General features: G+C 34.5%; 3 protein-coding genes and 2 pseudogenes across 3 annotated transcripts; 1 reads left to right on the top strand and 4 right to left on the bottom strand.

Annotated features, from left to right (window-relative positions):
• Positions 1-375: 375 nt before the first annotated feature.
• On the bottom strand, positions 376-6,009 carry LOC110699058 (alcohol dehydrogenase-like 7). Its single transcript, XM_021876552.1, has 10 exons — positions 5,817-6,009; positions 5,503-5,639; positions 5,286-5,332; positions 2,466-2,791; positions 2,009-2,091; positions 1,849-1,924; positions 1,646-1,710; positions 1,377-1,472; positions 819-983; positions 376-700 (listed from the first exon to the last, which is right to left on the bottom strand). Exons 1-10 carry the CDS (start codon positions 5,974-5,976, stop codon positions 575-577), a joined length of 1,281 nt encoding a protein of 426 aa, XP_021732244.1. The 5' UTR covers positions 5,977-6,009; the 3' UTR covers positions 376-574.
• Positions 6,010-9,658: 3,649 nt separating this feature from the next.
• On the top strand, positions 9,659-10,817 carry LOC110699090 (annotated as a pseudogene).
• Positions 10,818-12,690: 1,873 nt separating this feature from the next.
• LOC110699089 lies at positions 12,691-13,865 on the bottom strand (annotated as a pseudogene).
• A 2,189-nt stretch (positions 13,866-16,054) lies between these two features.
• On the bottom strand, positions 16,055-16,498 carry LOC110699088. Its single transcript, XM_021876583.1, has one exon. It carries the CDS (start codon positions 16,496-16,498, stop codon positions 16,055-16,057), a length of 444 nt encoding a protein of 147 aa, XP_021732275.1.
• A 709-nt stretch (positions 16,499-17,207) lies between these two features.
• On the bottom strand, positions 17,208-21,202 carry LOC110699087 (alcohol dehydrogenase-like 7; the record flags this gene model as incomplete). The annotated part of the gene is made up of 9 exons (XM_021876582.1): positions 17,208-17,460; positions 17,713-17,877; positions 18,102-18,197; positions 18,321-18,388; positions 18,496-18,571; positions 18,704-18,786; positions 18,961-19,286; positions 19,539-19,585; positions 21,056-21,202. Coding segments are annotated over 9 exons (1,122 nt in total), but the record flags the coding sequence as incomplete, so codon positions are not given.
• Positions 21,203-25,894: the final 4,692 nt, after the last annotated feature.

Genomic DNA, 25,894 nt, shown 5'->3' with positions numbered 1-25,894 from the left:
AACTAGATTGAACCGGATTAACTAGATTGCCCAAAAGAGGTTTTATTCTATTGGCAATAATTTTAGTGATAAGCATATAAATCGTATTACACAGTCCTATGGGTCTAAATTTATTCATCGTGGCTGGATTTTCATTTTTAGGGATGAGAGAAATATAGGACTTATTAATAGACAGAGGAATGCTTCCTTCCAAAAAACAATTGGTTACCAGTTTAATAATAGAATTACTAACAATACTCCAATGTTTTTGGAAGAAAATAGGTTGGATACCATCGGGACCACGGCTTCACAGGCGATGGGGAAAATTTGAAATAAAGTCAAACATTTAGTGCACTAGAAGCAAATTTTGGGTACAAGAAAACAAGATGCACAGTCTCACACTCCTTAAAAATTTTTGACCTTTTTACTTGTAAAGCAGAACAAACACATATTACACAGTCTCATTAGGGAAATTCCACAAGCTCAAGATTGAAGACATAAAACTACTCATCGTTATACATAGAGAAAAAAAGGTTCTACATTTCATTATAGTATTAGGCTCACGATGTAGAAGTTTTATTTGATTTTCTAAAGCTTATGCCTCAATTTTATCCATCCATAACACACATCGAAGACACTTCCCCTCGATGAGCAAGTCGAAGGCCTTGTTGATTTCCTCGAACTTCATCTCATGCGTTACAAAGTCATCCAGTCGCAGTTTCTATTACAATAAGTTAGCAGGAATTAATATGTCAAATTTGTAAGATGATGTAGCAATTTATCTACATTCTGATCATAATAATAGGTAGGAATTGAAAAAAAAAATTTGTGTGCATTACCTTATCCAAGTACCACTTAACTAAAGTGGAAATGTCAGTTTTGGCTTTGATACCTCCAAACAGTGAACCTGTAAGGATTTTGCCGTTGTGTAGCACGTCGTGAGAGCTAAGACTCAATTTTGAGTTAGGCTTATCGACTCCTAGGACCACCGTCTTCCCCCAACCCTGGCACATTCAAGGTAAAAGCGTCAGGCTTCCGTTTATGACATAAACTCACACTTGAAGCATAAGTAAGGGCCAAGTGATCAACGACCAGATCACAACAATTCGAACTGGACTTATTTAAGGCTAAGTGGCATACATGTTGAGACACCTAACATTCAGTAAAATACTTGTAAATAGAAGGTGAGTTCGTTTTTTTTCCTCTCTCTTTGGGCCCTACTTCAATATTATGTCATTTTAATGAAAAAAAAAATTCGTTTAAATTATAGTGTGTTAAGTACTTAACATGTTAGATGTTTAAAGTTTATATTGTTACAATAATTCGGTAAAACCTGCTTACTTGAACCTAAAACCTATTAAAAATTTCCCATTATTAGGTTGAACAGAGAGAAGAACCTGTCTGCAGCAAGCAAAAGCTTCTTCCACTAACGACGACATGCCCACACACTCGAAGCAGAAGTCTGCACCCCCATCTGTCATCTCGTTAATAACCTGTTCAGTATAACAGCATGTCAGAAACCACATTTCACACAGTCTATTTAGGCAAACATCAGAGTAATTAGACTTATAAGAGATAAATGAATTAAGAGTCTAAATGAAGAAAGAACAATCAGAAAATATTTAGACATCAGCTAGCAGGTGAAAAGAAAGGATTGAAACCGTGCCTCACTGACAGATTTAGTTGCATTCTCCTTAGGATTAACAAAATGTGTAAGTCCAAATTTCTTTCCTGCAGTTTATAAAGCATGATGAAAGCGAGACAACATTTATAAGATCATCTCATTAAATCAACATCAGATACAGATAAATAACAGGAATGCAGGATAGATGCGAAACAAATATGTAACACGAAAGAGGGAAAGGTTACCTGTTTCAAATTTAGAAGGATTTACATCTACACCAATGATTTTAGTAGCTCCACAAAGTCTTGCTCCCTCTGCAACCTTCATAAGAACAACAAGACCACAAGATTAAGTCCTGCCTCAACCCTTGGTTTGTCGTAAATTAGAAGCAAATAAGTTACATACCGCTAATCCAATTGCACCTAGACCAAATATAGCAACTGTTGAGCCTTCATCAACTTGTGCCGTTTTCCAAGCAGCACCCACCCCTGCAGGTAAAATTTTCTGTCAGAAGTTTCAAGTTGGACGTGTATGTTTTAGGCTCATAAACCACGCGATTCCAAAGCTCATAAACTCCCTTTACAGTATAATGAATTAAGCTTATAAGGTCTAAGACTCAAAGTCAAGTAATGGTAAAAAAAAAAAAAAAAAACTATGTTACTCAGACTCAAGTACTTATTACCAAGTCGGACTTAGCTATAATATGAAAATATAATGTTTATGGTCCTAATTGAAGTGTCAATTAAGTGCCTATACAAATATCGACATGTATGTCAAGGAATAAATATGGTATACAAAGTACAATGAAGAATTTGAGTAGTAAAATATATAATTAAGGTATAAACACATTGACCAAGATTACCTGTGGAAACTCCACAACTGAGAAGGCAAGCCCTGTTAGGCGGAATTCGTGGATCAACCTTGGTTACATGAGCAATATCCACAACCGTATACTCAGTGAAACTCGAAACATGCAAAGAATGGTACAAGAAGTCTCCCTTAGAATCTGTAAATCTACTAGTTTCATCTCTTGGCATCATAGCTGATAACTTAAATGGCAGCGTCGTACAGAGATTGCTCTTCTTTGATTTACAGTCAGTACAATCTCCACAATTTGCCAAAAATACAGGCATAACAAAATCTCCTTCAGCAAATTCTTCGACACCTTCACCTACACTCTCCACGATCCTATAGTGCCAGTGCCAAAAACAAGTGTTAATAGCCAATTTTCAGACTCAAAATATAGTTATCTTACTAAATTTTCTAGGCATTTTCTGTAAAATGAAACTTCATGGCATTACAACTTCTTAATAGTTACATCAAATCAAACAACCAATTATATTTTGTGGCGTCCCAAAATAATAAGCCATCTTTGAGATTGTAGCTCAGTTAAATTTTCTTACTTCTGTTTTTACTCTAACTAATTCAGTCCTCTCTAAGAATTCCACACATAGAAATTTATTTAAATCAGTTCTATAAAACTTAAGAAACAAGATATCAGCAAGCACAATATAATTATAGGAAGAGAAAATTGTGAAAAAAGGACCTGGTCGAATTTTTGAAAAAGGACCTTTTAAGTGAAAATTTATAATAAAAAATGAACTTTTAAGTGAAAATTTGTGAAAAAGACCTATTCAGTTTTATTTTATTTGAATGGAGTACTTGGGTGATCTTGGATGGTGGTCAACACTGGAGCTTCGGGGTTGACTATCATGTATTAGTCAAGTGTTTTTTTTAAAAAAAAATTAAAAAATTTCTCCAAATTTCCATCATTTCTCGACCTAACCCTTTCATACTATATTCTCACGGAGGACGGGAAAGGGGGATTTTTTTTTTTTGAAAATAAGTCATGTGACTAATATGTAATAGTGAACGCCGGAGCTCCGAGATTGACCACCTCGCAAGGTCACACAAGTACCCTATACAAACAAAATTTAACTTTAAAAGAACCTTTTTTACAAGTTTTTACTTCAAAGGTCCTTTAATAAAAAAGTTCATTTAAAAAGTCTTTTTTCACAATTTTCTCTTATAGGAATTAAGGGACAATGAAACCAAGGGAGTAATACAACATTTTAGGATTCTACCAATAGTAGTAGACAAATACTTGTAGTTAAGACCTAGCTATATGAGTATGTGCATATGATATAATTAATTTTGTTTGACGTAGTAACGTGATACACTTACTCACATGTTAAATAAGACAAGCTATGCCAATTATATTTATGGGTACTCAGTTATTTTAACAAAAAATGATTGGCGCAGACCTGACAATTGGATACTCCCTATATGGTATATCATTCATTCATTACTCTTATTTAACTTAATTTGGAAAATTTTGGGGCATGATTCCCACAACTTTAGCTTGAATATTGCAAACACACCAATTGTGAATTCTTTCCCTACCAACTCCTATCATCTACGTAATGTGAATTTATAATGAAACTTTACAAAAATTCATTGACACATAAATATATCTTGTTTAACTTATTAATTCAAAGATTATCATTATTAAACTTTAATGAAATAAATTGACGTAAACATATCTTGTTTTTTGAATTTAGGAAAATATTATACATAGCCCTTAGGGCTACATATAATCATTAAATTTACACTTGAAAATCGTAAAAAGTTAAGAAATTATCAAAATATAAACACTAATAACACTGATTTACGCGTGTTTTTGTCATGAATTCCTAATTTTATATAATTTCCAAGAGTATATTTAATGCTTATATATAGCCCTTAGGGCTGCATATAACATTACCCATGAATTTATAATACTATAGAGTAACATTAATTTGATAAGAAATTATATATATAAAAAAATGATTTTAGTTTATACATTTTCCTTAGTAGTTGACATGTAGAAATTTTATAAATTATTGATTTAATGAATAATGATTTTCCAACTTTAGATTTGTTGTAATATAAAAAGAAAATTTATTGTTATTAATAGTTAATGAAATATGTGTGTATACTTATGCTTGAAAATGATAATTTAAGTTATGGTAAGATTTAATTTAATAACAACTATAATCAAAAGAAAACTTTGGAAAGTAAATTTAGGCGGAAAATCATTTTACCACAAAATGACATGTGTCATCTGAAATTCGCCTTTAGTATAGGTTTATTCATTGATTGATTGATGATGATTATTGATTGATTGATTTCTTTATGCATGTTATAGATGACTAACTCAACCAAAAGGTTAAGTTGATGGTTGAAGTTAAACACGGATTTATACGGTCTATCATACCCTCTTGGCCTCTTATTGAGAGTGGGCTTGAGAATTTGAGATGTGAAGCAGCTTAGATCTATCTATATCCTAGGTGAAATAAATTAGATGAGATCTGAACTTGGACATTTTACGGCCCTATGAGTAGGTAGTACGGTAGTAGGAAAAATAACTTCGTATAGATCAAACATGTGACTTTACCCTTACTAGCCAAGACCAGTAGATGCAGCCAAACATAAAATTCATGACTTACCACTTCCTTGCATGTTCAGATGTTCTTATTCAAGTGGTTTACAAAATGAACTTTTTCTCCAAACACCCTACTATGTTCTTCCCCACCCATTTATGTCACCATCCAAAAAAACAGGTAAAATAAAAGAAATCTAGTACGGAGTAAAAATTATTGGCAAATAATGAGTGAACAGAAGAAAAAGTTGAGAAAATTACCCAACAGCTTCATGACCTAAAATTCTTGGAAAAAATCCTGGAGGATCCTTCAAAAAAAAAAACATATAATCAACGATCATAATAGATAATTACTCGTGATATTAATATTTTAGTCAACGCTTATTAGTATGCGTCAACCTTTTCATGTACATATATAATTGAAATGTATAACAAAAAGTTTAATACATAAAAAATGGGAGTAGGAAATAATATGTACTTTCAAGCTCCATAAGGTAAGATCACTGTGACAAAGAGAAGTACACAGAATTTTAATGCGAACTTCATTTGATTTTGGTGCTGCAACTGTCACTTCCTCTATCACTAACGGCTTCCCTGCTTCCCTAGCTACCGCAGCTGCACCGTTTCAATCATTCACAACCATAAACGACGAGTTTAATTAATAATAAGATGGTAGAGCGTGGTTGATCAATTAATTTACTATAAACCGAACATTTATGACTTAATTAATTAGTAATAGTGCATATATTATTATTTTGAGAATGATTTTTTGGTATATATGATTTTACATACCTTTGCAAAGAATGGGCTTCCCAATTGATGATGAAGATGGCATGATTGATGTTTTTTTAATTTCCAACCTTTTTTTTGGGGGGGTTAAATGTTTGAGGCTTCGGATTCTGATGTTGATTCTAAGATCTCCTGCTTGGTTTCTTTCAAGGGAGGAGAGCATTTATAGTATGATGGGGCCGTGGGGCCGTCTGAACATGATACAGCTTAGCATAAATTAATACCTTGTCTTATTAATAATGCCTAAATTAAATTATTGCATTCAAGTTTGATTGTGTTAATTATTAAAGAATGAAATAATTAAAATTTTTAAAGTTCAACTTTAATCGTTAATTTTATTGATAAAAATATACTCCGTATTACACTATTTCTTATTGTCTATGATTAATTTGGGAAATAAATACGCAATAGAAATTCAAATTCGTCTGAAATAAGAAAAACATTATATAAGCACAAATTAATTTTATATGGAAATTGGTTAGTCAATTATTCATGGTTAATCTATAAGTAATAAATAAAGTACATAGAGTAGTTATACTTAAAACATAATAAATTCTTTTCTTCTCAATCTTAAACTATTTTAACATTTAATTATGTAATCCATGCTCTAACTACTTTCTTCGGTTGTGTAGGAGTTCTCTTCCTGAGGAAGGTATCAATGCTCTATTTTTCTTTGAAAAAAAAAATTAAAAAAAAAATTACTCTCACGGTGAAAAAAAATATTATAGAGTACTTTTATTTTTGTCCAGCTACAACAATTTCTCATGGTCTCATGGATGAACCCAGCCTAGCCGGTTGACCCTTTGGAAAGGGGAAGTGTGTGTTATGTTTGTGAGATTGTCTATATAAACTCTCTCATTAAACCAAAACTTGATAAAAAGAATGAATTACATAATACGGAGTAAGGGTCTATTCAATTCAGCTTAATTTCACTTTAGTGCATTTCAACTCCAATTAATTGAGTTTAGTTCAGCTCCTAATTTCCTTCTCTCATAAACAATTCATTTCAGCTCTATTCAGTTTAGTTCAGCTCCAATCAGTTCAATTCACTTCAACTCCAATCAGTACACTTCAGTTCAATTTAGCTCAGTTCAGTAATGTAAACAAGCCCTAAGGCTGTTCAATCTTTTACAAAAACTTTTTTAATTAACATTAAATTGAATATATAAACACGATAGTCTGTTTTTAAAATAAATGGACCCTTTAAAATAGGGGTGAGCATGAGAAGGGTATCCATACTGTTAGTATTAACGGTTCGGGTAATCGATAACCAATATCACTAAAAGTGATATCCATAAACCGAACCAATACGATCAAGATATTGGTATCCAAATTGGATGCCGAACCGAACCGATACGATCAAAGTCGGATACCTTGATTATCAAATTGGTTATCGGATACCCAATAAGATATACAATAATGATAATAAACTTAATAATGTAGTTATATATTATGATATCATTTAACACTAATTAACAACACCACCACATGAACTTGACTAAATTATAATAATATTACTAATCACTGATATTATAAAGTGATTATGGAGTAAATTAAGAGTTTGGATTTTAGAAAAATAAATTTAAGTAGGAAAAAAACAAAAAATTGCTTATCCGATCGGATTGGGTAACCATTAATTTTAGAATAATATCCAATAATCACATCCGATAATAAATTATTATAATGGGTACTCAAACCGTTATAATTATCGAATCGGATATCTTAAAACGGTTACTAATATTGGGCTTGTTTAACATCAGTTTTGGTTTTCAGTTTTTTGTTTTTTTGAAAACCAAAAACCAAAAACAGAAAACAAGAAAAAAGTGTTTTCACTTTTCTGTTGTCAGTTTTCAAAATTATCATAATTTTGATAAGTTTATATAATTTTTGATTTATTATGGGACACATATCATATACTTTTAGAAAAAAAAAAAAACCACAGCAATGCCAAACGAATCCTAAGTTTTCAGATTTTCGATTTTTCCCATAGTTTTACTCTACCCTACTCCAAATATCGTGTTCATAGGACAAAACAAACTAGTGGAATAATATAACTTTAGATCACAACTAGTCATGAGCTCATGACTCTCATAGAGTCAACTATTGCTTGTCTCATCGTCACCGACAGGCCTATGCATTACAACGTGTTATACCAAAAGAGTCATTTTATCTTAAGAACTTCAAAAACCCAAACTTTAAAGATTTTATTATAATATTAATAATTGACGAACATAATTGACTAGCACGTTGAAGATGAGAGATAGTAGATACGGAGATACCAAATGCATTAGTTTTCAATTCGGGTCAATATGTTGGGTTTGGGTGGGGGCTTGGGGTTGAGACTAGTCGAATTAGAATCATGTTAAAATTATTATGTCAATTTATATATATAGGGGGAGGCTCTCGTGAGAATAATTCTTATGTGAGAACACTCTTTATGTTCTAAATTTTTACTCGTATGTTCTAAATTTTAAATATGATGTTCTAAACTTTTCCTTAGGTGTTCTAAATTAAATCAAATGTTCTAATTTAGTACTCTCATGTTCTAAACCATAAATTAGTTAAGTTTAATATCATAAATTTTAAATAAATTGTTCCAAAATTTAACTTATATGTTCTAAATTTTAAAATGTGTGTTCTAAGATATTTAATTATATGTTCTAGATTTTAAAGCGTATGTTCTATTTTTTTACTCGTATGTTCTAAATTTTTCACTCACACTTTCTATATTCTATATCAGTTTGTTCTAAATTTTTATTCCCATGTTCATAATCTTAAATCAGATGTTCTAAATTTTACTCATATGTTTAAAATTTCATAAAGCAGTTTTTATAAATTTTGAATCACTTGTTCTAATTCTTAAATCAAATGTTCTAAACATATTACTCACATAGATGTTCTAAATTATTACTCAGATGTTCTAAATTTTAATTTCAGACACATGTTTAAAACTTTTACTGATATGTTCTAAATTTAAAATCAATTCTCATATAAGTATGAATTCTCACATATGAACCTATTCTCACCGAATCTCTCCCCTATATATATATATATATATATATATATATATATATATATATATATATATATATATATATATATATATATATATATATATATATATATATTGTTAGAGGACCAACTTGCATCTTCATTTTCAAGCCCAAAGGGCCTTTCATGTGAGGGAGAGTGATAGAGTATAAAACATACTCTTGGGCCTCAACCATCAGCTTAAGCTTTTGGTTGAGTTGGTCCTCTAACACACACACACAACATACTCCTGGGCCTCAACCATCAACTTAAGCTTTTGGTTTAGTTGATCCTCTAACACACACGCGCGCGCGCACACACACATATTTTACCGGATTTACCCATAATTCAACAATAAAAGTTAATCATACTAAACCCTACTATAGTCTTTGTGATCACCTATTTCATAAGCACTTTATAATAGTATAATTATATATTACGACAAATAACCATGTTTATTTCTTCAAATTATAAAGTATCAAAATTATAGTAAAAATTCCTTCAAAAAAAAATAGTAAAATTATAGTAGTATAGTAGTCACATGACAAGGGGGGTGGGGGCTAAATTTATACTTTTATTATTTAAAAGAAAATCCAGTGAAATCTCCGACATCGGGAATAAATTGTTTATGTCAATTTACCGCACCCAACCCCCAAAGTTTATGTTGTTGTGAGCATGGGGAGACTTTTAGTCCGGTTGTGAAACCGGTTACTATCCGTACTGTTCTTAGCCTTGCTTTGTCTAAAGCTTGGTCGATCCATCAACTTGATGTTAAGAACGCTTTTCTACATGGTGAGCTTCAGGAGACAGTCTATATGCATCAACCACTTGGGTACCGTGATAAAACTCACCTTGATTATGTGTGTTTATTGCGGGGATCTTTATATGGACTTAAGCAGGCACCCCGGGCATGGTATAAGAGGTTTGCAGATTTTGTTGTTTCTATTGGTTTCACCAATAGTAAGAGTGACAATTCCCTATTTATTTATCGCCAGGGGAAAAATGTGGCTTATTTGCTTTTATATGTTGATGACATTATTCTTACTGCTTCTTCTGATACTCTGCGGTGTTCTATTATGTCCCTTCTTAGCTCGGAATTTGCTATGAAGGACTTGGGTCCACTTAATTATTTTCTTGGAATAGCAGTGAAAAGACATAAGGGTGGTTTATTTTTGTCACAACGCAAGTATGCAGAGGAGATTATTGAGCGAGCAGGGATGTCTTCATGTAAGCCTTCAGCTACACCTGTTGAGGTGAAGTCGAAGGACAGCTCTTCCGGCTCTCCCTTTTCCGACCCCACATTGTACCGGAGCCTAGCTGGGGCTCTGCAGTACCTCACTTTTACGAGGCCGGATATCTCATATGCGGTCCAACAGGTATGCTTACACATGCATGATCCAAAGGAAACTCACATGTCTGCTCTGAAGCGGATAATCCGATACATCCAAGGCACTATTGACCATGGTTTGCATCTTTATCCTTCTTCTGTTTCTACCCTTATATCCTATACAGATGCTGATTGGGGTGGGTGTCCCGATACGAGACGATCTACTTCTGGATATTGTGTATATTTGGGTGATAATTTGATTTCCTGGTCATCGAAACGTCAGGCAACTCTGTCTAAGTCTAGTGCAGAGGCAGAGTACAGGGGTGTTGCAAATGTTGTTTCGGAGTCTTGTTGGCTACGAAATTTATTGCTTGAGTTACTTTGTCCTATTAAAAAGGCTACATTGGTTTATTGTGATAATGTGAGCGCTATTTACCTTTCGGGTAATCCGGTACAACATCAACGTACCAAGCACATTGAGATGGACATTTTATTTGTTCGTGAAAAGGTACGTAGCTAGGGGTGAAGTTCGGGTCCTACATGTTCCTTCCCGGCACCAAATTGCGGACATATTCACGAAAGGACTACCACGGGTACTTTTTGAAGATTTCAGAGATAGTCTAAGCGTCCGTCCTCCTCCGCTTTGACTAAGGGGGTGTGTTAAGATAGTTATGTAAATAATTATCTTAGTCAATTGTAAATATTCTTGCCTAGTTTATAGCCTTGTTTATAGCCTTAATTAGTGGATTATGCTTAGCTTGTAAGTTGTATATATACACAGCAATATGGAATGAAATACTCACGGATTAAATTCCTTTATTTATTGCTCTACTTAAAGTTTGTGCTATTAAGCGCATTCAAGCAATAATTTGTACTATTTTAGCCAATTTTGCCTACAAATTAAAGTTTTGAGTCGGATCACTTTTAAGTTGGGTTGAGTTTAATTGGTTTTTTTGAAACACTTGTGATAGCCAGTGGACAAACTATTCTATTTCTATATATCGCACAAAACTACAAATATATTGTTATCTAAATGAAAGACTTGCTGTTTTGATTTAGCGACTGTCGTCTATTCTGTTTGGTCTTATTCATAAGATGCTTTCCAAAACATTTCTATCAGCATGTAACATAATAATGCATATTATTATTTTGATTAGTATTTATAGTTTTGATTGAAAAGATGAATGGTTGACATGTCTCAATCAACTTCAATTTTGGGGGTTAATAACAACAACTCCATTTAATATATGAGTTCCAATGCTTTAATGATATAACAACTCCATTTGCTATCACTTCCAAAGGTTACAGACTTGCATGATCCTTTGATCTGCTACAAGCCAGAAACTCAATGTAATGGACCCATGATTTTCAAATGATAATTTATTTACCCCTAAATAACTATTGTACTCAAACTAAAGCGTAAATTGGCTAAGTGAATATAGTAATCATATAAAGTCATAAATATAAACATAAAAAGTTAACCATATACTCCCTTTGTTTTATAACGATCTTTTCAATTGGAATCTTGACACTATTTATAAGATGAGAGCACATTCTAATAAATTTTAATATACGCAGTATAAAACCTAAACATAACATAGTCATGTTAGGTTTTGTTTAATTCGTCTCAATGAATAGTTTATTAATATTAAAATTGTTATATATTTTACTAATATGTACTCCGTATAAAGATATTTATGATATTGTCAAAGTAATGTGTTGGCAAACGTGCCACAATCAAAGTAATACGTTAGCAAACTTGTATAGTTAACGTGTACAGTCAAACTGGGATGATCATCTTAAAAGGAACATTTTCTTAAATAAATCAGTACTTTACCTAGTCACCTTGTCATTTTTGAAGGAGTTCTGTCTTCAATAAGTGCAATTACTAGATATATCAAGGATCACTATTATGGAGATAATAAGTTCGTTCTTTTGGATCGTCATTATCTGTTGCTAGACTATGATCATTGATCTTTGGGCTAGTCAAATAGTCCAAAGCCCACTAGAATGGATCTTATGATGTCACACAACAAAGGTATTGGGTTAAGCAAGTTAGAGGCCCATTATTTATGGGCCTCATGAACAAGTAACTAATCATGAATTGGATTGGGCTAGCATAGTTAGATTATAGTTAGGATTTGGGCTTTGTCACGGACTCTTATTTAGAGATGAGATCTATAAATAAGGTCCATGCCTAGGGTTGTAAGAGACAACACAATTAACAGTTAATTGTGCATCAAGCAACCAGTATTCCCAAAACTCTCACTCTCTCTCTCTGTCTCACGCCTCTCTCCTTCCCCTTGGACTCACGGCCGGCCACCTCTAGTGGCGCTTGTGGTGGTTCGTGATTGGTTTGTTGCTCGTTCTTGAGAGAATATGTGAATATTTGCTGTGGCCTTTTCATTCATCAAAGATTAGTATATATACAAGATTAGGAGCCTAGGTTAAGCTATGCTAAACTAGGAAAGATATACACTAAATATATGCAAGATAATTACAAAAGATTATTTCCATAATCTAACACACCCCCGCAGTCGAAACGGTAGGACTACGAACGATGAGACTGTCCCGAAAATCATCAAATAAAACCTTAGGCAGACCTTTAATAAAAATGTCTGCAATCTGGTAATGGGATGGAACATGTAGGACACGTACTTCGCCGCGTTAAACCTTCTCACAAACAAAGTGAATGTCCATCTCAATGTGTTTAGTGCGCTGATGTTGTACCGGATTACTAGAGAGATAAATCGCACTAACATTGTCACAATAAACCAGTGTTGCTTTCGGAATAGGAAGAAACATCTCTAGCAATAAATTGCGAATCCAGCAAGATTCAGAAACCACATTTGCAACCCCTCTGTACTCTGCTTCACAACTGGATTTAGACAAAGTGGTTGGCGTTTCGAAGAGCAAGAAATCAGATTATCACCAAGGTACACACAATACCCTAATGTAGAACGACGAGTGTCCGGACACCCGCTCCAATCTGCAGCCGTGTAAGATACAAGAGAAGACACAGAAGATTTATGCAGTTGTAAACCAAAATCTGTCGTACCTCTAATATATCGAAGAATGCGTTTCAATGCATCCATGAGTTCAACACGGGGTGAGTGCATAAATAAGCAAACTTGCTGTACCGCATAAGAGATATCGGGTCGAGTGAAAGTCAAGTACTGCAAAGCGCCACAGAGGCGCCGATAAGAAGTAGGATCGTCATACAGAGCACCCTCCTTAGTGCTCAATTTGCCTTTGGTGTCAACAGGAGTAGGCGAAGGATTGCAATTTGCCATTCCTGCTTTTTCCAAAATTTCCTGCGCATACTTCTTTTGAGATAAAAATAAACCATTTTTACCTCTAGTAACAGCAATACCCAAAAAATAACTCAAAGGACCCAAATCTTTCATTGCAAATTCAGAGCTGAGCCTAGAAATAATATGTCGTCGGAGAGACTTCGATGAAGAAGTAAGCACAATATCATCAACATACAGAAGGAGATAAGCAGTATCATTACCATGGCGATAGATGAACAATGATGTATCAGATTTGCTATTAGCAAAGCCAATAGTAGCCACAAAATCTGCAAAACGTTTGTACCACGCTCGGGGTGCCTGTTTCAGACCATAAAGTGACTTCTCCAACAAACAAACATGATCAGGTTTATCAGGATCTTTGAATCCCATAGGTTGATACATGTAAAATGTCTCATTCAAATGACCATGTAAGAAAGCATTTTCACATCCAATTGATGAATTTGCCAAGACTTAGCTAATGCAATGCTAAGTACCACCCGAATAGTTGCCGGTTTAATAACCGGGCTAAAAGTCTCATCACAATCAATTCCTTCCCTTTGAGTTTTACCATCACCAACAAGACGAGCCTTATGTCTTTGAAAAGACCCATCAGACTTGGTCTTATGCCGAAAAATCCACAATGACCGAATTATGTTCACATTCGGTGGCCGCGGAACCAATTTCCAAGTTCCATTGTCAATAAGAGCATCATATTCTTCCTGCATAGAAATTTTCCAATTATGGTCACGAAGGGTATGAACCGGGTTCTTTGGAATGGGTGATATGGAGGTAGAGGTGTGATGGGATTGATCTCGGTATTTGGGATTGGGTTTGACAATGTCATGTTTACTACGAGTAACCATGGGATGGGATTGAGGAGGAGAGGAGGGAGGAGAGGAGTGAGGGGACTGCCCGTGGTGTTGGGCAGTGGCTGCGGGCGCAGGAAGCAACAAAGGAGAGTGCGAACGATATTATTAATATAGTCTTAATTTTACGTTCGGATTTGCCATTTTGAGGAGAAGAGTATGGAAAAGATAAGCGAAAAACCATCCCATGTTGGTGACCAAATTTAATAAAAGGATCATTTTTAAACTCGGTTCCATTATCACATTGGAAAGCTTTGACCTCCCGTTCAAACTGAGTACGGATATAGGTTCTAATTCGAAGAAAAAAGTTAAAAACTTGAGACTTGGATGCAATTGGAAAAGTCCACAAGAAATTTGTGTAATCATCAAGAAAAAGAACATAGTATTTGTGCCCAAGAGAACTAGATACGGGAGAAGTCCATAAATCACTATGAATAATGTCAAAGGGCATAGTAGTATGAGATTGAGAATTATAAAAAGGCAATTTTATTAATTTTCCCAAAGGGCAAGAGTGACAAACATCAATATGAGCCTTATTACATTTGATCAATTTACTACTACGCAAAGAACCTAAAATTGTATTTCCCGGATGGCCTAAACGGGAATGCCACACACTCAGAGAGACAACTGCAAAAGCTGAGGGAGAGGAATAAGAAAGGACTTGACGATCCGAGAAGAAAGGGTAAAGATCGCCACTGCTATCACATCTCACTATTTTGCTCCCCGTCTGCAAATCCTTCACAGAAAACCCAAAAGGATCAAATTCAATGGAAACATTATTGTCAATATATAGTGAATTTTCGAACATAAATAAGATTTTTGATAAGCTTTGGGACATGAAGGACATTTTTGAGTTGGAGTGTGTTTTGATTAAGAGATTCGTGACCATAACCTTTAATTGGAATTTTGCTACCATCACCAACAATAATAGAATTATTACTGCTTTTATTTAATTGAACATACGAAGACAATTTACCTTGGGAATTTGTCATGTGAGACGTAGCACCCGTGTCCATGTAGTAATTCGGATCGGGAATAGACAATGTATGCATTGCTTGCTCAATATTGGTAGGCGCATAACCCATAGACGAAGGTGGATTGGTCACATAGTAGGCTTGTTGAGGACGAGGCCCGAGAACACCGGGCTAAGGAGACCTTGCGAACCATTGCTGCTGTGCTGGTCCCTGAGATGGGTAGGGACAGGGAGGCACGGCCCAAGACCCTTGGTTCCAGAAGGTCCAAGGAGGGGGGAGCAGCCAGGGATCCTGATGTGGCGTGCCCCACTGCTGCTGCTGCTGGGGCTGACCCGACCAGCGCTGCTGCTAGTTCTGCGGCGGCGGCTGCTGCTGGTTGCTCCGGTTTGCGGCAGCGGGGGCGAAACCACCCTTCCCTTTACCGCCCTTTCCCTTGTTTTTCCGGCCACCTTGACGAGGCTGCCCTCGAGAAGCAGAATTCTGCGAGGAGTCTCCTTGACCCAGCTGACCCTTGGAATTGGCATGAGAAAGATGCGCTTCTTCGTTGGTGTTAAGGGTGATATCGACATCATTACCTTGCTCTTCAAGCTCGAGCATGGATCGGAGAGTATCAAAGGAAGGCAGAGGGTTCATATGGCGAACAGAGGTTTGTAAGGGCTTGTATTCCTATGTTAAACCCTTTAAGAGTTGCAGTGCCATACGATTATCAGAGACTTAATCCCCAACATTTTTCAAGTTGTCTGCGAGAGACTTAAGATGCAGTGCAATATGCCTTGACGCCATCAAAATGCTTTAGCCGAGTGTTTGTAAATTGAGCGTCAAGTTGCAAAGCTCTAGCAGACTTGTTGTTGAGAAAGAATTCCTCCAACCGTTTCCATGCATCCAACGTTGTGTCATCATTATCAATAATTGAATTCATATGGTCAGGGGAGATGGTATTATAAATCCATTGTCGAACGATGTCGTCAAGACGTTGAGTAAAGGCTTGTTCAGCAGGTGTGGGATCAGTTTTCTTGGCTGAAGGATCCACCGGAGGTGGAATTATGTGCTCGATTACCAAATTCGCACGGCAATGAAGTTGGAAAAGAGTTGACCAAGTGTTAAATTGCTTGCCCTCATAATCCAGAATGATGGGGATACAAGACTTGATGTTGTTCACAAGAGTAGCAGGATGAATCTTGCTTGAGTCGACCATGTAGGAGAGAAAATAGAAGTGCGGAAGAAGAGAGAATTAGGGATTTCAGGAAAGAAACCTAGACTTGTGATACCATGAGAGAATATGTGAATATTTGCTGTGGCCTTTTCATTCATCAAAGATTAGTATATATACAAGATTAGGAGCCTAGGTTAAGCTATGCTAAACTAGGAAAGATATACACTAAATATATGCAAGATAATTACAAAAGATTATTTCCATAATCTAACAGTTCTTCTCCTTAGAAGGTCAATTGAAGGGTTCAATTGCAACTAACTAGCATTAGTGGAGGTCTTAATCCGTGCCTGTGGACCAAGTAGAGGAATCACGTTTGAGGTTCTTTGTCTCCCTTGTTCTTGTTCGATCACACGTGGAATCACGCTACAAAAGTATTAATTCTAATTCTTTATGTGTTATGCATGATCTTGGGATTAGGTGCTATATGAATGTGATTCTTGCTTTCCGCAATCATACCTATAAACTCCTACAATTTTTGTAATATAATTAAGAACTGTGTATGTGAAACCTGCATAGTGAAAAATTGTTGATTTATAGGAAGTTACCACTTAACAATTTTTGTTTAACTCTCATGTGATAAAGTCCTATTTTAACCTACTTTTCACTTAGTAAACTCTACAAAAATTAGTTATAATTTTTTGTTTAAAAAGACACTAGTAGTAAATGTTACTTATATAATAGAACGTTAAGAGCTTGAGATTTAAACTCTTACAATTTTGTTTAACATCATTCATACATTATTTGAGTTTGTCATAGATCACAACATACAACAAATTAATGGATAAAGAACTTCTTTTTTTTTTTTTTTTTGAAAAAGGACAAAGAACTTCTTAATCCATCCATATTACACATCGAAGACATTTCCCTTCTATAAGCAATTCAAATGCTTTATTTATCTCGTCAAATTTCATCTCATGTGACACAAATTCATCAAGTCGAACTTCCTGCAAGAAAATAGGGCAAATTATGATTTGTAGAAACATTTATATAGTTATAGTACTACTATAAAACAGAGTACTAAAAATTACATATATCATTATTACCTTATAAAAAAACTCGTAAATTCCTAAGAATTGAAAACATAAAATACTAATTTAATCTTAACAAATTAACAATTTCACGAAAGTATAATGCAAAATACCAAATGCTAACATGCAAATACCAATAATTATTTAATTCAAGTACTAAGAACTTACCTTGTCCAAATAACGTTTTACAAGGATAGGAACATCAGATTTTGCCTTAAGACCTCCATATATTGACCCTTTTATAGATTTACCGCTAAGCAGCACATCCATAGAAAGGAGGCTTAATTGTGCATCTGGCTTGTCCACTCCTAGCACAATCGTTTTTCCCCAACCCTGAAACATATAATCAATTAATACGATTTATACGACATGTATGTAATTTTAATAATCTCTGCTTCAATTCCTCGAAATCACAATGCAAAACACGCGCACACAATTCTCTAAGATTATATATAGGATGATTCGTGCCATATAGCTTGTACATGTACAATATTGCACAAGTATACTTGAACTTGTTATATTAAGGGTAAGAAAGAAGGAAATGGAAGAAGAAAAACCTTTCGGCATGAAGCATAAGCTTCTTGTACCAAAGTTACATTTCCTACACATTCGAAACAATAATCTGCACCTCCATCTGTCATCTCGCATATAATCTGCTCGATAAATGAAAGCAAACCATTAGATCAAGGTTTAAGCAACGGCGAAATGCCAAGAATAACTACTTGTGTATTGCATTCCCAAAGTTGGCTGTGTTAGATAAAGGAAAGAACCAAGACCTGGCTAACAGTCTTATTATCCTCACAATTGTTCGGGTTGATAAAGTCTGTAACTCCAAACTTTTTACCTGAAGCAACATATAAAAGGATTATCAAAATCATACTAACTACACAATTTTATGTCATGGGATGGAAAACCAAGTAGATTGGAGATTGAAATTATACTGTATTATACCAAATTCGAATCTTTCTGGGTTTATATCTACTGCTATTATCTTAGTTGCTCCACAAAGCCTTGCTCCCTCGGCCACCTTGTCACCCAGAAACAGCATACACATGTGTCATTGTTCATAATAATTTACAGAAACGCAAAAAAGTTCTACAAATTAACCAAAGCTACACAAAATCACACAAATTTAGCATAGCATGAAGCAATGTTGTACCCCCAATCCAATAGCTCCAATGCCGAATATAGCAACTGTTGATCCAGGTTTGACATTGGCAGCTCGCCAAGCAGCACCAATCCCTAAAACAAACGACATTAATCAAGCTAAACCAGTTTAGAATGATGATCTGAGTTTTAAAAATGTATCAGTGATAATGTATAATTAATATCATAGTTCACAAATAAATTAGTCTGTTCTTCATAATTTCATATATATAAGAGGCAAAGAATACGGCATAAGAATAAAGATATTACCAGTGGAAACCCCACAGCTTAGAAGACATGCCCTATTGGGAGGAATGGATGGGTCAATCTTAGTGAGATGAGCAACGTTGACAACAGTATACTGGCTAAAGCTTGAAACTGACAAGAAATGAAACAGAGTTTCCCCGTTCAAATCAGTGAATCTGCTGCTATCTTCCCTAGGCATCCACGGGGAGATCTTGAATGGCAGCTTCGAACACAAGTTACTCTCGCTGGACTTGCAGTCATTGCAATCCCCACAATCTGCTATGAAAACTGGTAGCACATAATCACCTTCCACCACTTCATCTACTCCCTCTCCTACACTTTCTACGATCCTACAGCCGATTACTTAGTTAATACATGTCATTTATTAGTAGTCCAATCGATGTTTAGTGCTGGACTAAACCACGCACGCACACACACAATCTCAAATGTTACATGATCTCATGTGTATAAGCATAATAACATAAGCCGGAGATATAAGCATCAAAAGAAGGTTAATCATCAGCAATTGACATAATGACATATAAGTGAGAATTGATCCAAAAAATAAATACTAAGAAAAAGTTATAGTTACAAGTAGTTACCCAACAGCCTCATGGCCAAAGATTCTTGGATAGCATCCAGGAAAATCCTGTTAAAGAAAACATAACAAAATTAGCTTAGATCAAAGTAAGGTAGTCTAGTAGTCACTCAATGGCAGGCCAAATTGGATCTGGATTAGCCACAATATTTTTCATATATCGGTATCCTGGTTAAAAAGAATTGTCCCAACCCTTAAAAATGTCCCTAATAGCTATGGAAATTGCTCAATCTATCACATTATTTCAAATGGTTTCCATTAAAATTTCCATCTCTTATTTTTCCAAAAAAATATATTCCTAACCATACCCTTTCACATATTATTTTATTTTTCTGCCTAAAATAACCCCGAATTGTTTATTCACCACATACCCTGAACATTTTCAAATACACCATACTCCCAAGTTTTACCAAAACAAAAACTTTTGCATGTCCCGCTTTACAATAATTTTATTGTATATCGAACATTTTGCGAAAAGTTATCCTTTTTTCTTATATAGTGACTTTTTTTTTCAAAAGTGACTCTTTTTTTGCACAAAAGTGACCCTTTTTTTCACAAAAATGATTTTTTTTTTCACAGAAGTGACCCTTTATTTTCACAGAAATGACCCTTTATTTTCACAAAAGTGACCCCTTTTTTTCATAAAAGTAATAAAGCTACATATGTAAAACAGAGTATCAAAATCAACAAAAATAAACACAAAATTACCAAAAAAAAAAAAAAAAAAAATATTAGCATTTTGATCGGCTTCACTAACGGGTGTAATTTTACCCAATTTGTGCAGGAAGATGATAAATTGAATAATTTATGCAGCCAAATAATAAACTGAAACAAGAATATGAAATGACGAAAGAAGAGAGAGATGGAAGGTAATAGGGCCCACACGTGCCCAATTTGTTTTGCTCTTTATATTTACAATATGGTTACTGTACATCAAATTTTTGTAAACATTTGTGTTACCAAAAAAACACTATATATACCTTAGTGACATGCATATATTAGCTTAGTTAATTTTAAAGGTTAATTATGCCTCAGAAATCACCCAAACTTCTCCCACACCTGAAACCAAGTATCCTCCCTTCCCTTACCCACCCTAAATGTCCATTCCCCACCCCTAAAACCAATCATTCAAGCATAGTTGTAGAGATCTGGCGTGGTTTCAAGGGTTAGGCTATGGAGAAGAGTGATTGGGCATAATTAACCAAATTTCACTCATCTTGTAGTCATTGCATTTATGGTGCATTATAATTAATACTATAGGCATATATTGTATTTAAAAAAGTCTAGTTTTATATGAGGAATAAACTGAAAATTTAGGAGTACATGGTGAAAAAATCATTATTAAAACGGAATGAATACTAAAATATATAGTAGTATTTTCCATGTTGCAACATATGACTTGTAAAATTCTCACATAAAGTGGACCTATGGTGCAAATAAAAGGAGACAGAGCGAGTTATAAAGCATATTGAATAAATTTTGCAATTACAAACAAAAAATTTTGCTGGGAAGTGTACTTACTTTTAATTTCCAGAAGGTGATGTCGCTATAACAGAGTGAAGTGCAAATGATCTTGATCCGAACTTCATGAGCTTTTGGTGGAGCCACTATCACCTCCTCTATCACTAGTGGTTGTCCTGCTTCTCTAGCAATAGCAGCTGCATCATTTTAATTGTTTAGACACTGACCCATAAGGTATACGCGTTCTAACCATAATAACTAATCACGTTTATATTTATAGTACTCCTTATATGACAACTATATATTCAAACATAACAGTGTATTCTTTTCGTTCAAAAAAAAAAAAAAAAAAAAGAGTATATTCTCTTTTTTTTTTTTTTTTTTTTTTTCATTTTCTTTTTTCGGCTAGGTGAAGGACCCTAAACATGCTTTAACCCTCACGGTTTTTTGGTTGAGTATTTGCAAGAAAGCCATAATGGTAAAAAGATCCTCAACCAAAGCACCCTCACTTGCAAAATTGCAACCCCAAAAGTAAGATGTCGTATCAAGTGAGCCAAGTTGCTTGATGAACAGAGGAAGTATTAGATTAAAGACGATACATAAATTAAGTACCATACCTTTGCAATGAAGAGGCTTGCCTGCGGTGATGCGTTTGGGGGTGTTTACATCTGCCTTATGGTTTTTTTGAAGTTCCATTAATAATTGGGCCATACTGGTGGGAATTAGTTGTCGGAAAATAAAATAAGATAGTGCTATCCAAACTTTTTAAATTTAGGAAGTAGATTTTTAGTAAAACTTTTTTGCAAGTAGTTGTTCATAAATTGATTTGTTAAGTGAGTAGTTCCTAACAATTTTTTCTAAATATTATGACATGACAACATCTCCAACTCAACTAAAATTCATCAAATAAAAAAAAATAGCCTACAATTTGTTTCTAGAGTTGGCAATATCTGACGCGACACGACTGAACGGTCGAAATCGGCACGACATGAACATGAAATTAGTGAGAGAAAACACGAAGTCGACACAACACGACACGTAATTAACCCAAACACGACCTGTTTAGATAAAGTGGTTAAATTATGCATTTATCTTACATTTTACATAGTTTTTGATAAATTTTATGAACAACACGAAATTGACACAAACCAAACACGATATGACACGACTTTTTGCCAGTTCTATTTGTTTCCATCATACAATTTTTTTTTTATTAAAGTGATGTATTAATTTAAAACTCCGTGCATCGCGCTTGGGCTCTGCTATCTAGTACTCTCTTTGTTTTTTTTTTAATTATATTTTTTTTATTTGCATCACTTTCTTTTTTATAGGTGTTTTTTTTAAAAGAGTATTTATTAAAAGTGGATACTGAACTTTGCACTTTGTTGCAGATTGGGTACTGAACTTTGCTTTGTTGTAAGTTGGGTACTAAACTTGGGTACTACCTGAGAATTCACCTGATGCAACCGGTTTCCAAGCATTGAACAACTAAATAATTTTAAAAAAGCAAATGACCTTTAGTTTACAGAAATGTCAGAGCTTTAACAAAGTAGTCGTTACACTTAGAAGCTGCAATGCATAAATATTACAACTTGAACTGAGAAATTTTGAAAGCAAAATTTGTTTCTTGACACCAAAAATTAGATCAGATTCTTCAAAAAAAAAACTAAGCTCCTTCATGAAACTGCAACAAGGTTAAAAAAAAATTAGATTAGGTGTTTAACAGTTTCATAACAGAAAGTATGTCAAGGTTAAGTCATGGCTATGTTCCTTGGACTCCTTTGAGGTGTCATTGTGGATTTCCAGTGTCCAAGAGCAGGGCTTGGACTAAAGACAATCCTGGAAGAAGGTTCATAGCCTGCTCAGACTATGATGTAGAAACTGAAAGGAGGGGCTATAAATTCTTTAGGTGGCTGGATAGGGAATAGCCAACAGATTGGCAAACTCTAGTTGTCCTAGGCTTGATGAAGGATAAAGAGAAGTTAAAAAATGAATTGATTGCAAAGAGAAGGGAACTCACTGAAGCAAACCAGGTCTCTAGGAAAGTGAAGGCTGATTACACTATGTTGAAGATGAAAAAGGCTGCAAAAATGAAAGTTGGGTTTAGTTGTCAAATGTGGGTAGTTGTTCTAGTCCTGCTCACTTGGTTGGTTGTCTATTATTTAAGGCAGTAGTTGTATGTTCAAATTTGTTACCTGAACTAGCTATTTCTTTGCATTCCTCCCTTTCCTTTGTTTTGTTGCTAGATCCTGTAATGAAATGAAATGTTCAGATTATTATCAATGAAATGGAAGCAGAAATTTTATTCCTGAATTTCCTTATGAATATCTGTACCTGAAGTGCTTTAGTTGAAATGGTGTTGTGTTGGTGACTTGACTGACTTTCTTGAGTAGATGGGAATTGTTGACTGCTGAAAGAGTGAACTGTTTGTTCTCCAGCATAATCTGAGTAGTAGGCTCTCTGTACATTATTAGTTTTTGGTGGTCCTTGTCATGATTAGAAGCAAGATTAAGATTTATGGCATGATTTAGAAACCCTTTTTTTTTTTTTTTTTTTTTTTTTTTTTTTACAAAGGACTTACTGTTACAACTCTTTGATATCCATTTGGGTATGTATAAACTCCAACACTCCTCATGTGCATTGGTAGATCATTGGTTAGGAGTTGTTGTTGGTGTTGTTGCCTGTGTTGCTGTGCTGGTTTGTCTGGTGCTACATTTTTTCACCCTTTCTTGTTGTGTCCTGGCACACCACACAAGCTGCAGATAGGGCTGTTAAAAAAAACCTGACCCGATTTCCCGATGACCCGGTAAATACCCGATGGGAAATTTGGGAGAAAAAACTGTTTTTCCGGGACGGGTACCCGACCCGGGAAAATTGCATGTTATCCGGATCGGGACATGGGCCGCATTTTTTAACTCTTGGGTACCCGAATTTCCCAAAAATAAATTAATTTAAAAAAAAAAAAACCCTCTTCAAACTTAAGCCCAGCCCATTAGGGTTCTCAACTTCTCATTTCTCAAAACCTCATATGCCGTTCTTCTCTCTCTCTCTTCCTCTCTTTTGCTCTTCCTCTCTCTGCTTCACGGATCTTCCTTTCTGCTTCACGAATCTTAGTATACTCAATTCAGGGTTATTCAAAGGCGGATTAATTTGGTAGTTTGGTTATCTATACTGAAGTTATTAATCAAATCTCACTTGTTTAAAAGTGATTTTGTTGCGAGAGTTCTCCCTTTCTTCCTCTGCTTCGAAGGGTTTGTGTTGCTGATGTTGGATTGATGGCGGTGGTCTCGACCGAGTTCCGGGTGAGGAGAGTGGATGTCGTCGTTTTCGATTTTCCTTCGTTAGAAATGGGTGTTGGAGGAATTCTGATTTTCCTTTGCTAAGTTGTTCTCTTATTCTTGTAATTGAATTTTATTAAAAGATTATTAATTTACCAAGTATTTGTTTGATTGAGGTTATTTTAATTCATTCTTAGATTTTTAATTGGTGATGTTTATGATTATATTATGCTTGTATGCGTGCTTTTTTTGGTATTTGAGTGTTTGAGCTTTTTGAGAATGAGGGAATGCCGATTAGAGAACGAGAAAATTCGGGTACCCAATGTCCCGACCCGAATAATTTGGGTACCCGACCCGAGATATTCGGGTCGGGACATGGGACAAATACCAACTACCCGAAACTCCGGGTACCCGAAAACCCGGGTACCCGGATTTGAACACCCCTAGTTGCAGGTCATGACAACCCCCATTCTCTTAAGTTTCCCTGTAGCTGTGACTTCTCCTGCTTGGAGTCTTCTTTTTGTTTTAATTTTGGTCTTCCCTGTATTTTCTTAATGGTGGGAGCATGTACAATTCCATCTGAAGTACTCATTCACTAAAGGTTCCGGATGATCCCCTTTGTTCCAAACAGCCACAACCACATGTTTGCTGTGATACCCCAAATTTTAGAAAATATTTTGGAAAGTTCCTAATTTATTTAATTTGGAGCCAAAATGAATTTTAAAATTTTGGCGCCAAATATAAGTATTTAATCATTTGAATAATTAATTATTTTCGGATTTCTAAGTTAATAATATAGGTTTAATTATCTTTTTAAGATCAGTCTATTTTTTATTATACTAACTATTTCAAGAGAAATATCTAATATACATTATGTATTTAACTAATTTTGATATTATCTAAAATATTTATTTATTCAATTATTTTATTATTATTTTCGTTTTTATATTAAAAAATTGTAAAATGTGATTTGATCATGTTTTGAAGAGTGATTGTTATTACTTTAGTTTGTTAATTATTATATTTTAAACTAATCTCTAATTCTCCTCTTCATTATCTCATTTTGTTCTTATCTCTCTTCTCCCAACCATATGTATATCCATTTAAATTTTCTTATCTTTTAACCCAACTATTAATCTAGACTTAATTTGATTCAAGTACCTTAACAACCCCAAAAACTTGTCACATTTTGTAGTAATCATATCACACCTTAAGCTTTATCCTTTATACACCCTCAACACTATAAATAGACCCTTAATTCTTCCCACTTATTCACACCAATTCTCTACTATTCTTCTCCTCTTTTTACACAAATCATCCCGTTTATATTTGAAGCCAATTTTCGAGCACTTCTGGTCAGTTTTTGGTATATTTACGTTTCACAGAGGATTGTTCATCTCGAAAAATACTTGATGTTAGGCTCAAGAATCACCCAATTCGGAGTTATATCAAAGGAGTTATAGCTTCTGCAAGTTCTGCCTATTCTTTCCAACGCAAATCTAATTCTTCTCTTTTCCTTGGTTTCTTATCTTTTCTTATTCAATTATTATTATTATTATTATTATTATTATTATTATTATTATTATTATTATTATTATTATTATTATTATTATGGGGGATT

Source organism: Chenopodium quinoa, unplaced genomic scaffold (genome assembly GCF_001683475.1).
Source record: "Chenopodium quinoa cultivar QQ74 unplaced genomic scaffold, ASM168347v1, whole genome shotgun sequence".
In the NCBI taxonomy this organism is placed as follows: Eukaryota; Viridiplantae; Streptophyta; class Magnoliopsida; order Caryophyllales; family Amaranthaceae; genus Chenopodium; species Chenopodium quinoa.
This window is presented reverse-complemented; position numbering and strand designations above follow the sequence as displayed.

What these genes read in the sequence shown, in the direction of transcription:
- LOC110699088 (XM_021876583.1), bottom strand. Translation starts at nt 16,498, where the DNA reads ATGGTCGACTCAAGCAAGATTCATCCTGCTACTCTTGTGAACAACATC.
- LOC110699058 (XM_021876552.1), bottom strand. Translation starts at nt 5,976, where the DNA reads ATGCTCTCCTCCCTTGAAAGAAACCAAGCAGGAGATCTTAGAATCAAC. An exon ending in CAACTAAATCTGTCAGTGAG is followed by an intron (nt 1,473 to 1,645) that starts GCACGGTTTCAA and finishes TATACTGAACAG; the next exon opens with GTTATTAACGAGATGACAGA. An exon ending in TTAAGTGGTACTTGGATAAG is followed by an intron (nt 701 to 818) that starts GTAATGCACACA and finishes TTATTGTAATAG; the next exon opens with AAACTGCGACTGGATGACTT.